This window comes from Myotis brandtii, unplaced genomic scaffold (assembly GCF_000412655.1).
Source record: "Myotis brandtii unplaced genomic scaffold, ASM41265v1 scaffold535, whole genome shotgun sequence".
In the NCBI taxonomy this organism is placed as follows: domain Eukaryota; kingdom Metazoa; phylum Chordata; class Mammalia; order Chiroptera; family Vespertilionidae; genus Myotis; species Myotis brandtii.
The window spans coordinates 886,274-903,862 of NW_005369964.1; the positions used below are offsets into that span (position 1 = coordinate 886,274).

The 17,589-nt window shown below is 55.0% G+C and overlaps 1 protein-coding gene across 1 annotated transcript in view; it reads right to left on the reverse strand.

Annotated features, from left to right (window-relative positions):
- ASB2 (ankyrin repeat and SOCS box containing 2) overlaps positions 1-17,589 on the reverse strand; it is a 40,061-nt gene that overhangs the window by 18,452 nt on the left and 4,020 nt on the right. The window contains exons 2-3 of the mRNA XM_005877885.2: positions 11,998-12,275; positions 4,041-4,133 (exon numbers count right to left, since the gene is read on the reverse strand). Of these exons, the coding sequence (XP_005877947.1) occupies positions 4,041-4,133; positions 11,998-12,203 (299 nt within the window). The 5' untranslated portion in view covers positions 12,204-12,275. The remainder of the gene's footprint in view (positions 1-4,040; positions 4,134-11,997; positions 12,276-17,589) is intronic.

The window sequence follows — 17,589 nt, forward strand, 5'->3', positions numbered from 1 at the left end:
AGGAAAAAAAGGAAGAATTCAGAACCTGGGAACCCCAACAATTATTTCACACCTTCATCCCTTCTGTTTCCAAAAAGATAGGCTTTTTTTAAATCAGAGTTTTGCTTGTTTCTTGGGGCATTTTATTTACATCTTGTTCAAAACATTTGTGGCAATGGCCTCCCTGGGGCATCTGGAGGACACACTGGCCTACAAAGGTGGGCGTGGGTCCGGATCAAGCCTCGCCAGGTTCACTCCCCCTGTGAGCATCCTGGGCGTTTTCACAGCTTTAATCTCCAAACGCCTGCCACATAGGGAAACTGCTAGAAACGGTTGAAACATGGCAAGCTCCTCCACTTCCACAGCTGGACACGGGGTCCCTTTTAGACAAGGCTCATTGGTGGCTGGAAGAGAATTAGGGGACCCCTCTATCCCTGTGGTTGTTAGTGGCTGCCTCTGGTGTTACACCAAGACCATGTCCGCCCAGAGGATTGGAGTGTACAGTGCCGGCCTCCAAAGGGATGGAAGACTGACCCCGCAGGCGGTGTTAGCGACACTTCACCTCCTTCCCTGAGCACAGGGCTCCCACACTGGCCCAGCACCTTCACCTCTGGGGCCGATTGCGCTTTGAGCAGCTCTGAGACGAAGGCACAGACCCCTCCGAGGGGAACTCTGCACTCAGCAACCCTCTTCTTGCTCCTGACCCTTATCCTCACCCCAGAACTTTTAGCAGCTGAAAGACTTAAGTTCTAGAAGGATTAATCAATCTGATTAATCAATAAATTTAAAACTCTGAATGTCAAAAAGAATCCAGGGCTAATACAAATGATAACTTCTTTGCTTGGCCTATTAAAGTGACTTCATTCATTCATTCATTCATTCATCCATTCATCACGCATGCATTCCCAGAGCTCCCTCCCCCCATCCTTGGAGAGTCAGTGAAGACCATGATGCCTATGACTCCCAGATCTCCTCCTGGAGAACATTCTACAGATGCGGCCCCACTTCCCAGGTGGAGAAGTGACAGGGCCCCACCCCTGTCCGAGGCTGGGATAGGCCCTCAGGGTCTCCAAGGCCAGCCCCTCCACCCTCCCACTGCTTCCTCCAGCCGGAGCAAACTTCCCCCTGACTCTCAGCCTCTCGGTTATTAATAGCTTGGGAGCTTAGATGCCAGTTAAGTGACAGACCCAGCAAGGATGATGGGTAACTGACCAGATAAGCCCTGGAATCCCCATCAACGCCATCACTGCCGCCCTGACGAGTTCCTCTGATGAGCGGCCAGAGCAGCCCCAGAGGGGTATGTGTCCCGTCTCCCTGGAAGGTCTCCTGGGGGCCCTGGCTGAAGTGGAAAGAGGCGGCCAGCTGTTCTTGTGGCCTTGGGCGGGGCGGGGGGGGGCAGCATAGTGAGAACACTCTCGGGGCGCCACCAGCCTGGTGTCCTCCCCCTGGAGCCGAGGATGGCTTCTCTGTGAGCCCAGCCAAAGTCCCGCCCCGAGGGTGGGAGTGGCCGCTGGGGTGTCAGGCCCTCAGAAACTAAGGACCTGAAAGACTTAAGTTCTAGAAGGATTAATCAATCTGATTAATCAATAAATTTAAAACTCTGAATGTCAAAAAGAATTCAGGGCTAATACAAATGATAACTTCTTTGCTTGGCTCATTAAAGCGACTTCATTCATTCATGCATTCATTCATTCATCCATTCATCACGCATGCATTCCCCCAGGGCTAATACAAATGATAACTTCTTTGCTTGGCCTATTAAAGTGACTTCATTCATTCATTCATTCATTCATCCATTCATCACGCATGCATTCCCAGAGCTCCCTCCCCCCATCCTTGGAGAGTCAGTGAAGACCATGATGCCTATGACTCCCAGATCTCCTCCTGGAGAACATTCTACAGATGCGGCCCCACTTCCCAGGTGGAGAAGTGACGGGGCCCCACTCCTGTCCAAGGCTGGGATAGGCCCTCAGCGTCTCCCAGGCCAGCCCCTCCACCCTCCCACTGCTTCCTCCAGCCGGAGCAAACTTCCCCCTGACTCTCAGCCTCTCGGTTATTAATAGCTTGGGAGCTTAGATGCCAGTTAAGTGACAGACCCAGCAAGGATGATGGGTAACTGACCAGATAAGCCCTGGAATCCCCATCAACGCCATCACTGCCGCCCTGACGAGTTCCTCTGATGAGCGGCCAGAGCAGCCCCAGAGGGGTATGTGTCCCGTCTCCCTGGAAGGTCTCCTGGGGGCCCCGGCTGAAGTGGAAAGAGGCGGCTGGCTGTTCTTGTGGCCTTGCCGGGGCGCCACCAGCCTGGTGTCCTCCCCCTGGAGCCGAGGATGGCTTCTCTGTGAGCCCAGCCAAAGTCCCGCCCTGAGGGTGGGAGTGGCCGCTGGGGTGTCAGGCCCTCAGAAACTAAGGACCTGAACAGGACCCTGGAGGCCGCTCTGTCCTCTAACCTCACAGCGACTCCCGGGCAGTCACAGGAAACCGCGGCAGCGCTGAGACCAGAACCCGGGTCTCCTCCACAGTCAAACCCCACCGGCGGCACCGCGGAAGTGGGGGCTCACAATGGGCTGGGGAGGAGGAGCGACACATCGGCCATGGCCTCCTCCCTTCTCCCCAGCACAGCCGGGCAAGCGGACAGGGTGCCAGCGATGGCCCTTCTTTTGCTTTTAGCTGCTTCTGGGGTCCATATAGGGAGAGAGAAGCAAACGGTACAGAGCTATTTCCCACGGACACACCTAGGGCTAACAGATCCTCCGGTAATTGGTAACTCGATTATTTTTGGATTTTAGCACCTGGCACTTAACAAATAAAGGCAACAAAGCGAAACGAACCCTGCCCCCCGCAGTGATGACAAGGGGTGGGGGAGACTGAGACAGAGGGTGTGGCTGACTTATCAGTTCTGGCTCCTCCGAACCCCTCTGGGCCTCAGAGGTTCTAGGGCCGGCTCCCCGCTGGGTCCCCAGCCCTGACGAGTTCCTCTGATGAGCGGCCAGAGCAGCCCCAGAGGGGTATGTGTCCCGTCTCCCTGGAAGGTCTCCTGGGGGCCCCGGCTGAAGTGGAAAGAGGCGGCTGGCTGTTCTTGTGGCCTTGCCGGGGCGCCACCAGCCTGGTGTCCTCCCCCTGGAGCCGAGGATGGCTTCTCTGTGAGCCCAGCCAAAGTCCCGCCCTGAGGGTGGGAGTGGCCGCTGGGGTGTCAGGCCCTCAGAAACTAAGGACCTGAACAGGACCCTGGAGGCCGCTCTGTCCTCTAACCTCACAGCGACTCCCGGGCAGTCACAGGAAACCGCGGCAGCGCTGAGACCAGAACCCGGGTCTCCTCCACAGTCAAACCCCACCGGCGGCACCGCGGAAGTGGGGGCTCACAATGGGCTGGGGAGGAGGAGCGACACATCGGCCATGGCCTCCTCCCCTCTCCCCAGCACAGCCGGGCAAGCGGACAGGGTGCCAGCGATGGCCCTTCTTTTGCTTTTAGCTGCTTCTGGGGTCCATATGGGGAGAGAGAAGCAAACGGTACAGAGCTATTTCCCACGGACACACCTAGCCCAGCACCCTGGTGCCGGACTAACACATCCTCCGGGAATCGGTAACTCGATTATTTCTGGATTTTAGCACCTGGCACTTAACAAATAAAGGCAACAAAGCGAAACGAACCCTGCCCCCCGCAGTGATGACAAGGGGTGGGGGAGACTGAGACAGAGGGTGTGGCTGACTTATCAGTTCTGGCTCCTCCGAACCCCTCTGGGCCTCAGAGGTTCTAGGGCCGGCTCCCCGCTGGGTCCCCAGATTCAGAGCCCACAGCCCCCCAATACACAGGGCTCGTTCAGATTCATCACAGTCACAGCCTGGCCATCGCTTGAGGGCCGAGTCTGTGACCACCAAGCCCAGCTCAGCAGAGCACTGGGTCTCAGGGGGACACCCTAGGGAGGGGTGTGCCTGGGAGGTCTCCCCCAGAGTGCCCCCCCGCCTGGGGCCTGGGGGCAGGCTTCCCACCCCTCTCCCCCACCATCCCCAGTTGGGAGAGGAGCCTGGATGGTCTCAGGGGCAGGCCCGGGGTCACTTACGCCAGCTGGGAGGCCTTGTTGCGGTTGTATTTCTGCATGACCCCCTGGAACAGGCCCAAGTGGGCCGAGCCGCTCTCGGGAGGCGCCGTGGACCTGGAGGGTGCAGGGCAGGAGTGAAAGAGGGAAAAATACTCTGCATATGAGAAGCAGGTCATGGCCAGAGGCAGGTCCGAGGACAGAGGGAGCTTGAGGGGGAGAGACTGACAGACAGACGCAGGGCTCTGAACCAAAGCAGATGGCCCGGTCCGCTCTGTGCTGGACACAGCTGCTGTGTCTCGGATTATTTTTGGCCCTTGGAGGAAGCCCTGGGAGATTTAAATGACCATATAAGACAACAATGAGGTTAACCTCACCCCACTCCTGCGGTCCCCTTCCCCAGCCAACCACACAGGAGGCAGATATGAAACAAGGTGACATTCTTCACCCGGGAGGATGTGAGACTGTCAGCGGCAGGTCCCAGGATGAAAGGGTCTCAGCCTCAGGGCTGGCCAGGCCCCGTCCTCACCGCGATGGACAAGAGCTTCATGGGGGAGGGGGCAGGGGAGCGGAGCTGAAACCAGGCTGGTCTTTGTCCCCACCCCACCTCGCCGGCTCCTCGTTAGCGAGGCCTGCGTCCCAGGGTTGGGAACGTATAGTAGAAAGGTGTCAGCAGCCCGGCCGGGGTGGCTCAGTGGTTGAGCATCGACCTATGAACCAGGAGGTCACGGTTCGATTCCCAGTCGGGGCGTGTGCCTGGGTTGCAGGCTTGATCCCCAGTTGGCAGCCGATCAATGATTCTCTCACATCATTGATGTTTCTATATCTCTCTCCCTCTCCCTACCTCTCTGAAATCAATAAAAAATATTTTAAAATAAATAAAGGTTTTAGCAAAAGGATGCGGGGGAAGGTCCTAGGGGTCAGGGCGTGGAGTCGGACCAATGTGGGTTCAAACTCAGGCTCTGGCACCTTCTGGCCACGTGACCTCGGGCAGGGTGAGCCTCGCCGGGCCTTAGTCTCAGGGCTGAGGTCTCCGTGAGTGGACGGTGTGAAGTGCTTAGCAGAGGGCCCCGCACAGGGGTGCTCCGTCGTGTCCACCGTTCATTTTATCATTGTTTCGCCTTTCGGAGCCTCAGTTTCCCCACCCCACCTGGCTATTCTGAAGATGGGAGGGATGGGAGGGGTGAGAGGAGGTGTGGTGGCCGCTGCAGGAATCTGGTTGGGAATGGGACACGTGGCCCATGCTGGCCCTCCTTCCAACAGGTCAGCCCTGGGACCGGGGGCACCCCTCTGGGGGGTGCTCTATGGGATTGGGGAGGACATTGTTGTCAGTGACCAGCACCCTGTGGGGCATGGAGGTGCTAGAAACTTGACCCTGAGTAGGACCCACACTTCCAGGACAGGCCAGACTCTACAGACTCTGTGGGTACCTCAGCGAGGCCAGGACACCGTGGGAGGGGTGAGGGGTCAGAGAGAGAAGGAAGGACCCCTGATTCCATTGCTCCAGCCCATCTCAAGGGGCTCCAGGTCACCCCTTCCTCATCCTCATCCCTGATACCACCGTCACCTCCTCCCCTCCCTTCTCCTGTGGGGCATGGAGGTGCTAGAAACTTGACCCTGAGTAGGACCCACACTTCCAGGACAGGCCAGACTCTACAGACTCTGTGAGTACCTCAGCGAGGCCAGGATACCGTGGCAGGGGTGAGGGGGCAGAGAGAGAAGGAAGGACCCCTGATTCCACTGCTCCAGCCCATCTCAGGGGGCTCCAGGTCACCCCTTCCTCATCCTCATCCCTGATACCACTGTCTCCTCCTTTCCTCCCTTCTAGTTGTCACCACCTCCTTTCTCCTGGGTACCCACTCCTCATTCGTTAACGCTGGGGGTGGGTGCCAATGTCACGGCCTTTTATAGACGAGGAAACCGGGACTCTGCAAGGTGGGGGGCTACCCCCTACCGCCCCCCCCCACACACACACACAGCTGCAGCTGCTGAGGGAGCAGAGCACTGACACCACCTCCCCCACCTTAGTCCTCTCCAGCTCTAAGGCCACCCGACAGGCCCTGCGGCTTTGAACAAGGCCCTGCCCCTCTTTGTGCCTCGGTTTCCTCCTTTGCAAAATGAGGAGGTAGGACCCAGCCAGCCTGGCTCAGTGGTTGAGCATCAACCTATAAACCAGAGGTCACGATTCGATTCCCGGTCAGGACACATGCCTGGGTTGTGGGCTCGATTTCCAGTGTGGGGCGTGCAGGAGGCGACCGACCAATGATTCTTTCTCATTATTGATGTTTCTTTCTCTCTCTCCCTCTCCCTTCCTCTCTGAAATCAATTTTTTAAAAAATGAGGAGGTAGGACCAGGCCAGGGGTTCCTCGCTGCTGTCGTAGCCGTGGAGTCTTTGCTGAAATGAACTCGCGTGGAAAGTCCACGTGTCAAACAGATGAGAGACCAACCCACTTGCCCTGAAACCCGGGCTCAGCGCAATTATCTGCGCTTGCTCCTGGCCCTGGCAGGGGGAGAGCGCTGGGCAGGCTTCGGTCTCCACAGGATCCTCAGGTCCCAGCCGCCCTCAACATCGGCCCACGTGTGGTCTCCCATTTTGTAAATATCATTTGAATTTTATCACAGGTTACTAAGCTCCAAGGCATGTTACCCTGTGCTGTTAACGACAGAAACGCATCAAGGTTCTCCAAGTCTAGCATTTCCCTCTGCTGTTCAGAACATCCGAGCATCAGTGAAGCAAGAACAAAACACCGCGTGAAGATCCAGCCCAGGCCAGTCAGCGGGAACAGACCGAACATTTTCCCTCCCAGAGCTGGAACGTGTTCAGCAAGGTGGTAGGCACCGGTCAGGCCCCGGACCCCACCCCAGGACGAGGCCCTCTCTCTGGTGGCATAATAACAGCGCCAGCAACCATGAGACTGTGCGGCCGATGGGGCGGCAGCGAGTCGGCGTGCTGACAGCCCCTGGGATTGTGCCTCATGTCGACGGTCCCGCCACCAGGATGGAGGCCGGGGGTGTAGTGCTCTCACTTCGCAGAGGAAGAAACGGGCAAACCGAATTAGTTCAGCAAGAACCTCTCAGTTCCTGCTCGCTCACGCCCTGTACCAGCACCTGGGATGCAGACCAATATGGCGCTTCCTTTTTTAATATATGTTTGTATTGATATCAGAGAGGAAGGAAGAGGGAGAGAGAGATAGAAACATCAGTGATGAGAGAGAACCATTGATTGGCTGCCTCCTGCATGCCCCCCACACTGGGGATCGAGCCCGCAACCTGGGCATGTGCCCTGACCGGGAATCGAACAGTGACCTCCTGGCTCAACCACTGAGCCACACCAGCTGGGCCAGGGCTCTTCTTTTTGTTGATCCTCAAGATGTTCGGGGGCCAGCGGGACGTGAGACAAGGACACACACACACAACCACAGAGCCGCAGGGGAGAGGCTGAAAAGGGGGCAGGAGGACTTGTGCTGGGAGCCCTGACATTGTGGTTAACTGGGTGTTAGGGGCAGGCAGGGCGAGTGCTCCGAGCTACTGAGTCGTGAGTCTGAACTCGGCTGGAGGGGGAGCCAGGCCCTGACTGGGTTCGTGCTCTCTCTGCTGAGGCTGCAGCGGCACTTCCTTCCCAGGCCCAGCGCAGGGGAAAACCACGGGCTGACTCATCGGACGTGAGAGGAACCTGGCGGGATGTGGGCGCAGGTCGTGCCCTAGAAGAGGCCCAGGTAGGGGCCTGTCCTTCGCGTGGGCGGGCAGCGCGGGGGTCAGGAGTGCAGCACCATCACCAGCTCCCCACTGCCCCGTCCTGGCTTCCGCCTTGGGGAGGAACTGTGATGCCTTGATGAGAGAGAGAACCATTGATCGGCTGCCTCCTGCGTGCCCCACACTGTGATGCCCGCTGGCTGCTCGGTGAATGAGAAGCCTAGCCGCCCCAGGAGAGGGGTTACCTTGGGCAGGACCTGGCTGAACGCAGGTGGCATGCAGGCATCTTAAAGGGAGGAAGCTCACAAATTCAAGAGTCTGCCCTTGCCCACCACTGTGCCCAGACCCTATACCTGTACTCTCATCTGGTCCTCATTCCCACCCTATGTCAAGCACAGGTGTCATGAGTACAGCGCCTGGCACACAGTAGGCACTTGATAAACTTAAATGAATGAAACAAAACAAACCGAAGCCTTTGGAGGGGTACTACCCATACGGTAATCGCAGTGTTGGGTGGCTGCATGCCAACACCTCAGATTCCTGGAGACCCAGCCCTGCCCTCTCGGGTACAGAGAGGAGGGCCTCACACAGCATTGCCACCGCCATCCCGTTCCCACAGGTCTTTGGGATCAGCCTACCTCCCGTGAGAATTCTGTTTCTCCCTCACCCATTGACCACGCCATCCTTCATACGGTAATCGCAGTGTTGGGTGGCTACATGCCAACACCTCAGATTCCTAGAGAACCAGCCCTGCCCTCTCGGGTACAGAGAGGAGGGGCTCACACGGCATTGCCACCGCCATTCCCACAGGTCTTTGGGATCAGCCTACCTCCCGTGAGAATTCTGTTTCTCCCTCACCCATTGACCACGCCATCCTTTCTGGGCTGGCCAGAGAGGAATCATAGAGAACAGGAATTCCAGCTGCCACGTCTGCCTTCCCACACACGCATAGCTGAGATTGGTTGAGCGCTTGCTATATGCCAAGCCTTGTGCTAGGTACATGGCCCAAAGCATCTCATTTCATCCTCGAGTCCACTTTGTGAAGGAGATGCAATTAGCTCCCTTTTGCAGATGAGGAAACTGAGGCTCAAAGAAGTCTGCTTCGTCTACCCTGCTTGGTGGACTCTTATTCATCCTGCAAAGCCCACCTCCTTGACTAAGTGAAAAGACCCTTTCTGTGTCCCTCGGAAACCGAGACAAGCCCCTTTGCTACACCTTTCCTGTTGGGTCATTGGGTAATTCTGTGCCTTTTATACGCATTAGACTTCAAGCTTGGACAGGGCAGGGACCAGGCCTGATCCACATCCAGGTGCCAGGAAGCTGGCACCTCAGAAGTGCACCGTGAGTGTGGATGGACTGATTCGAGTTGTTCACAGTGCGTACACATCAGCCCAAGCAAGTTCCTGCTTCATGCTTTCCTTGTTTGTCTTCTCAGAAATGCAACCTTAAATAAAATGCAGAAGTTCAAAGACTGAAGACCCAGCTTCCTGGTCCCACTCTGGCTAGTCCACCCTAGTAACCTTGGGGGCGCCCCCTGTTCTGTTCCGCTCTGGCCAGCAGTGCACGAACCCTACTTCTCCATGGGATGGGAAGTCAGACCCGCCTTTCAGGGAGCCCTCGGAGGGCAAAGGAAGATGATTAGCAAAGAAAAAACTCAGACACAGACCATAGTACGGTGATTACCAGAGGGCAAGGGGGTGGAGGGAGGTAGGGAGGGCAAAGGGGCATAAATGGTGATGGAAACACACTTGAATCGGGTGGTGAACACACGATACAATATAAGGATGATGTATTACAGAATTATACACCTGAAACGTATATAATTTTATTAACTAATGTCACCCCAATAATTTCAATTAAAAAAATTTTTTGTGGGGGGAGAGTGACAAGATGCAGGGCTGAATTCTTCTCCCCTACATTACCTGTACCTGGATCGTCAGTGAGGGTCACATGACCTTGGATAAGTCATTTTACTTCTCTCTGAGCGCTTTTTTCTCAGGAGGCTGAGTAAGTGTTTACACTGGCCTCATGGTGTGTCTCTACTTCCTTCTCCACTAGAGGAAGGAGGAGGCCAGAGTCTGGGCGCAGGACTCCCGGGTGGGGCTCCCGCGCTGGGAGAAGGCTGCGAGGCCCGGGATGCTGGCTTGTGCTGAAGACTCCGTGGGAGGGAGGCTGCTCTGCTCTCTGATCCCTCCTGAGAAAGAGGAAGCTGTGGTCTAACTTACGCTGAACGAACTGGCCAGGACAGGAACCAGAGCGGCCTAGAGCACAGGTCACCATGAGTCCTTGGCTCTGGGCTTCTGTTTCTCAGGTTGAGTCCCCAGATGGCATGTCCTCAGGGGCAGCTCCATAACCTGGAGCCTCCCAGCTGCCCAAGGAGGCTGCCTGCCTTCCCCTTTAGAAGGGACTCCCTGGTGACAGACTTCCCGGGCCTTTGGCCAGCCTGCCTCGCAGAGATGGTCCAGCCTGGGCCAGGGCCAACGTCGCACCATCACCTACCTTCCTCCCTATCAGCTGGGGCTGGACACCTGGGGGGCAAGGAGGGAGGGGAAGTCTGTTTATTTTTTTGTTGCTGTTGTTGCTATTATTATTCGAGAAGGAGACTGTGTTTCAGAAAGGTGAGGTGACTTGCTCAGGGCCACATAGGGAGTCAAGCTAGCTGCTGGAGACAATGAGATCTGAGGCCCGGGCCCAAGATAACACAGTTGCAGCAGCCACTCCCATTGCTGTCACCCACTTCCCAACACACACTCGACTTGGACTCCTGGCGAGCAGAGCATCTTTTAAATGTGTGTATTTCTTTTCTAAAAGCATCTAAGGTCCAGTGCTTAATCATGTTCCCGGCTCCCCCCCGACCAAGACGGTGTCCTTACGGCCGCCACTGCTCATGTGGAGAGTCTGAGTCGAGATGCGCGGTGAGTGCAAAAGACACCAGATTCCAAAGACTTACTATGAGAAAACAAGAATGTACACATCTTTTTGTGATTTTTTTTATATTGATGATGTGGAAATGGTAACATTCTAGGCATAAGTTAATTTCACCTGTTCCTCTCTACTTTGTAATGTGGCTCTTGGGACACTCAAAATGGTGCATGTGGAGTCCAGCTGGCATGGCTCAGTGGTTGAGCATCGACCTGCCGCCACTGCTCTTGTGGGGAGTCTGAGTCAAGATGCGTGGTGAGTGCAAAAGACACCAGATTCCAAAGACTTAATATGAGAAAACAAGAATGTACACATCTTTTTTGTGATTTTTTTTATATTGATGATGTGGAAATGATAATACTTTAGGCATAAGTTAATTTCACCTGTTTCTCTCTACTTTGTAATGTGGCTCTTGGGACATTCAAAATGGTGCATGTGGAGTCCAGCTGGCGTGGCTCAGTGGTTGAGCATCGACCTATGAACCAGGAGGTCATGGCTCAATTCCCGGTCAGGGCACCCAGTGTGGGGCATGCAGGAGGCAGCCGATCAATGATGCTCTCTCATCATTGATGTTCCTATCTCTCTCTCCCTCTCCCTTCCTCTCTGAAATCAATAAAAAATATATTTTTTTAAAACCACAAAAAAATGGTGTATGTGGAATTGCAACTGTGGCCTGTCTCATACCTCTGTTGGGGTGCTGCTCTAGCTGGTCCTGCTGCTGGGAGGATGGGATCATGCTGAGATAGAGGTGCCAGAGCAAGGGGGCAGGATCACCTTGCTGGGAAGATGTTATTTGCTTCTCAGACACGTTTCCCCAGGGAGACTGCACAGATGGGGTTGGGAGCTCTGGGCAGACTCGGGTATCCGTCCACTGCATTCAAACATGCAGTCAGGAAGTGCAAGGCCCGGCCACAGCCCAGGCTCTGCAACACCATCTCCTCGCTGTGGCCTTGCTGGGAAGATGTTATTTGCTTCTCAGACACCCAGGGAGACTGCACAGATGGGGTGGGAGCTCTGGGCAGACTCGGGTATCCGTCCACTGCATTCAAACATGCAGTCAGGAAGTGCAAGGCCCGGCCACAGCCCAGGCTCTGCAACACCATCTCCTCGCTGTGTGGTCTGAGACTAGTTACTCTGCCTTGAGCTTCAGTTTCTTCATCTGTAAAATGGGAATCTAGCACAGAGCCTCCTAGAAGGTTCGTAAGAGGGTTAAATGAGGCAAAGTGCATGTAGCACCTCACCCAGCACCTGGCGCTGTCAGAGCTCAGGAAGTTCAGTTAATAAATGTAAATCATTTTGGATTTGAATTAGTAGCGCTTGGGATCAGCACCTTATGAACGGCCCAGGTGGCCTCCCCTGGCTTACCTGGTCCATGGGTAGAAATGGGCAGGCTGGCGGTTGGCACGTGCGGACAGGGAGGCCTCAGTAGTGGTTGGACCCCGGGTCTTGTCAGCCAGACTCTGCTCAATGGCCATCTGGACCAGCTCCTCCTCGCTCAGGCTGCTGTACAGGCTGTACTCCTCGTTCCCAATGGCACGCTGTGTGCCCGGAGCGCTGATCTCCGTGGCCATCTCTTGCACCTCTCACCCCGGTCTCCAGAGGAGACACTTGGTGGGGAGGAGGAAACAGCAAATCAGAAAACCCTGTGAGGAGACCAAAACATCCTGGTCACTAACAATTTTGCAAAACATCTATGTTTACCCACTGGGAAGTCTCTGCTATCTTCTGGCATCCACGAATCTATGAACCAGCCACCCATCTGTCCTTTTATGCATTTCCCCATGCACCCATCTGTCCATCCAACCACTCATTTATCCATCCACCCTCCCATCTGTCCACTTATCCACACATTTATCCAACCACCTAATCATCCACCCACCCAACCATTCATGCTCCTATCCATGTACTCATCTACCTATCCATCCAGTCATCCAACACCCACCCATCCCTCCATTATCCACCCTCTGATCATTCTGTCTGTCCACCTACCCATCCATTTTCCATCCCTCCTCCCATCCATCCAACTATACATCTATCTATCTCACCAACCATCCACTCATCCACCATTCAGTCTTCCATTCCAGACAGCCTCTCGCTATGAATGCACGCACCATTAATGAGGGATTACTTATTGAGCACTGACTCTGTGTCAGGCACTCGTCTAAGCATTGGTGATACAACAATGATGCCAACCGACAAAAATCCCTGTCCTCACGGAGTGTTCACAACAGTGCTCACATTCCTTCCTTCCAATTACCCAACAACATCTTCTCCCGGCATTTTTCCATTTCTCGGCACTGCGTGCTAGGGCTCATACATAGGCCTGTTACTTATAATCTCGTGAGCTAATTAAAATCAATTGTTTAAAAAAATTGTCATGTTAATTCCAGGGACTCTCATTAAAAACAACACACAAACAAACAAACCCAGACATGCCTCAAGGAAAAATGAACACTGGTTGAGTCAAACTGCTTTTAGGAAATAAAGTAAAATTAATTAAGCCTGATTTTCGTTTTGACTGGCTGACAAGCAGCGTGACCGTAGGTCAATGGTTCTGAGCCCTGGCTGAACATGAGAATCACATGAGGTCTTTTTAAAAATATCCAAAATACTCGTGCTATAATTTGGTTTGCTTGGCAAATGCTCACCCCTCTCCCTGGAGGCAGAGTATCCCCTCTCCTCTCCCCATCGAGACTGGGCTTGGCCATGAACTTGCTCTGGCCAGTGGATGCTGGTGGACGTGATAAAGCAGCCACTTGACTTGGCTTGTGCTGTGGGGCTTGCTCTTCTGCCATCGCCGGGAGAAGAGCTCCCCCTGGAGGCACTGCCCTGCGCTGGGCCCCAGAGTGAACACACCTGGGGCAGCCTGAGCCCAGCCTGCACAGAGGAGCCCCGAGCGAGCCGAGCGGCAGGGCCTGCACCTGAAGCTGAGTAGCCCAGCGTGGGCGGCTTAGATCAGATGTGTGCAGATGAGAATAAATGATTAGTGGGAGTGCTTTGTTTGCAGCCTTCTTGTGGCTCTGGGTGAAAGCAAGCATTTGATGGGGATCCTCCAGGCCCTCACCCCAAGGCGGTTGTTGGCCCTGATAAGGGCTGATCAGAGTGAACAACCTGGGGCAGCCTGAGCCCAGCCTGCACAGAGGAGCCCCGAGCCGAGCCGAGCAAGCCGAGCGGCAGGGCCTGCACCTGAAGCTGAGTAGCCCAGCGTGGGCGGCTTAGATCAGATGTGTGCAGATGAGAATAAATGATTAGTGGGGGTGCGTTGTTTGCAGCCTTCTTGTGGCTCTGGATGAAAGCAAGCATTTGATGGGGACCCTCCAGGCCCTCACCCCAAGGCGGTTGTTGGCCGATTTGGGCTGATCATAGGCATATGGACAGCACTCAGCTGTGTGCCTTTCCCTCACCAGATGCTCTGGGACAGTGGTTCTCAACCTTGGCTGCACATTAGAATCACCTGGGAATCTTTATAAAATCCTGATTTCTGGGCCTCATCCTCCGGAAATTCTGTTTCTTTGTTATGGGGTGGGACCACAACATTAGTAACAAAGAAACAGAATTTCCGGAGGATGAGGCCCAGAAATCAGGATTTTAAAAAGATTCCCAGGTGATTCTAATGTGCAGCCAAGGTTGAGAACCACCGTCTTATAAGAACTCTTGTGATTATATTGGTCCCACCTGGATAATCCAGGATACTCTCCCCATCTGAAGATCCTCAACTTAACTACACCTGCAAAGCCTCTTTTGCCACATCCTATGTAATCCTATATAATTCCAGACTTGCCAGACCCTACCCCGTGTCTCAGATGGTATTCAGATCTTTTCCGTTTGTCAATTATTTCATGGCATTGCCCCGACAGCAGCCCTAGAAGGAAAGAGTGCTTTTTGTTGAATTAACTGGGATTAGTTCTGCAACACCTCCACTCCTTCCAGGAGACTTGATGCTCCCATTTTACAGATGAGGCAATTAAGGTTCAGGGAAGGGGAAGGAAGGGTTTGCACAGAAAGCTGGAAAGATAGGATTTGGAGCCCAGTTTTCCAAACTCAAATCCAGTGCTCATTTCTGGGAATCCCAAGAACACTGATCCAAGTAACTGGTACACACGTGGGATCTGAGCAGGCAGAGGCAATGTTGCCACCTCATCCAGCCGACCATCTGGCCTACACCTGTGCCCATACAGATGGACGAGGTGGGGCAGACCTTGAAGGGACGTGAGGGCGAGGGCTCTGCCTTTGAGAGGCGAACTCCCCTACCCCTCGGAGGGCCTGGCCAGCGCTTGCTTTCCTCTCAGATCCTCCGTTTGGGAGGATCCTTGGGTAAGTTTCTCATCTGCAGAATCCTGATGCACAGATGGAGGCACTAGTAAATGCTGTTGTTATAGGGTTTGTGGGAGAATCAGGAGGGCTCCATGTGCTCAGGCTGAGTGCTGGGCCTCACATGGTGTCAGGCTCTTCAGGAGGGGACTCCCCGTCACGGGGCCTATGCAATTACAGGCTGGGATGTCTGCCAGGGACGGGGTCTCTCCCCGAGAGCAGGAGGGGCAGTTCAGCCTCGGCAGAAGCGGGCAGTTCTGAAGTCGCCTGTGGGTCAGCTTGGCCGGGTTCGAATCACAGCCTTACCATCTATTAGCCCTGTGACCTCTTAGAAACCTTAGTTTCTCCGTCTGTACAATGGGCACAATGAGAGTACCTATGTCATGGCGGGGTGAGGGTGGGGCTGGGTCAGAGGTCCTGCCTGCCTCCTCTTGTGGCCTCAGTTTCCCCTCGTCTTCAAGCTGCCCAGCTTGATTTCTGAGGCCTCTGCCTGGGGCTGGGCCAAGTTCCAGGCCTGTGTCCTGGAGAGAGGCCAGCCGTCTCAAGGGACCCCCTGGACGGCCAGTTGGAACAAAAAATAGCCTTTCCCAGGGAAAGCGGGAGTGCAGTGGGCTTTGCCCCTTTAAGGCCTGCAGAGGGAGCGGTGCTCAAGGGCGGCCAGTCCACAGCCAGCTTGCAGCAAGCAAAACTGGGGCCACCTCTTTTGCCTCCTTCAGAGAACCCCAAACAATGGCTCCAGGAGAGCCCCCGCCTGTCCTAGGTGGCCTCTGCAAAACAGGGGTAACAGTGGCTGTGACAGGCTTCCCTGAGTTAACGCCGGAAAGCACTCAGAACAGTGCTCTTTTACATCGGGCCTCAGTCTCTACATCTGTGAAATGGGCATAGAAACATGGGCCCTGCAGAGCTGTGGTGAAGATTAAATAACAGCGTTTGAAAAAGTGGTCCTTCCTGCCCCCAGTTCCTTCCCCTCCCCACAAATCCAGGCTCGCTGATAGCCAGGGAGCTGGTAGTGGGGCCTGGCACCAGGGGAGGTGGGAGTCTGTGATGGTTTGGGAGCTGCAATGGGAAGAGTGGCTCCCTGGGTGTCTTATAAAAAAAATGGGGGTGGTATGGAACATGGCTTGGAGGGCGGGGGCAAGAAGGGACTGGCAGCCATCCTCTAGGACCCCGAGCTCCCCCTCAGCCAGGGACTTGGGTCAGGAGTGTGAGTCTGGGTCACTCCTGCAAGTCAACTGCACACAGACTGATCTAAGCCACCCTTCCCATCCTTAGGCTGTTTATAGATGGAGCCAATATCACTGCTCATCTCCCTCCCCTCCCCCCCCCCAACATGTGACATTAAGTGAGGCTCTCCCCATCAGCCTGGCCAAAATTTCTTAGAACTGCTGTAATTGAGGTTCCCCCTTCTCTTCCCTTCCCCTTCCCTTCCTTCCCTTCCCTTCCCTTCCCTTTCCCTTTCCTTCTCTGCCTCGTCACCTGGCCAGTCATCCTTCCAGATGCAGTTCATGCGTCTCCTCCACCAGGAAGCCCTCCTGATTTGATGGCTGAGGCATCCTGAGATGCCCCAGGGGCACCACTCACATTCTGCTGCTCTAACTGCCTATGGGCCTGTCTCCCTACAGAGTCGGGAAACTTCTGAGGCGCAGTTTATATAAAATTATCTATCATCTATCTATCTATCTATCTATCTATCTATCTATCTGCCTCTCCCCAAAGTTTCAAGGTCTTCCAATCATCACACGGCTCTTACTCGAAGGCAGTCCTAACTGGCAGCTTGGGCTCGCCTGGGGTACGTGAGGAAGTGGGCACTGGCCTGGGCGGTTCCTTGGCCCCCCAGGGTCCTCAGCCCTGTCCCTGGAAATGCCCAGTGAGTTTATAAGGAAGCTTATCTTTCTGATCTGCTGCCCCTCCCCTCTCCAGAAGGGCCCTGCGAACTCTGAGGAAGCACTTCTAGCTGGAGGGCTCCTGGGAGTAACCATTCACGAGCTTTCTCCCCTTCCTGATCCCATTGCTTTCAAACCCAAACCACCAATACAGCAGGTGCGTGGGGGTCCCTGCACTGTTTCCCGCCATGTTCATGAAATGCACCACTTGACCTTCTCAGTTCCCTGGGGTGGGCGTGGGGGTAAGATTCTTCCCATTGGCCAGATGGGGAGACTGAGGCCGACTGTAAGGGGCAGAGTGGATGGAGTCAGGCCTGCCTGCCCCTCTTTTCATCGGACCCTCTGACAATGAGAATTGGGCCGTGGCCAGGGGTTAGTTACTCTGGAAGTTTCTGCCCTGGCTAAGGGATGAGCCGGCCTTGGGAGAGTGGAATCCAGGCCACCTCGTTTGACCCACACACAGGGGCCGGTCAAAGCCGCAGGTGGGCCTTTGCCAGGGGCGGTGCTGGCAGGCCTCGCTGCTGGTGTCCAGGGCTTTGCAGCTGCTGGGAGTTTAAGCCTATTGTCCAGGCTCTAAAGATGCTAAGAGCTCCTCCCAGCATCACTAATCCCAGACTTTGATGCTGGTTACAGCTCTGGCTCCCCAGGCGCCAGGACCTTAGGCCTCCGGGCTTGGGCCAGGGTTGCTGATGTTACCAGGGAATCTGCTCAGGGCTGCAGGCCTCGGCTGACCCCACACACAGGCTCTTCTCCCTGGAGGCTG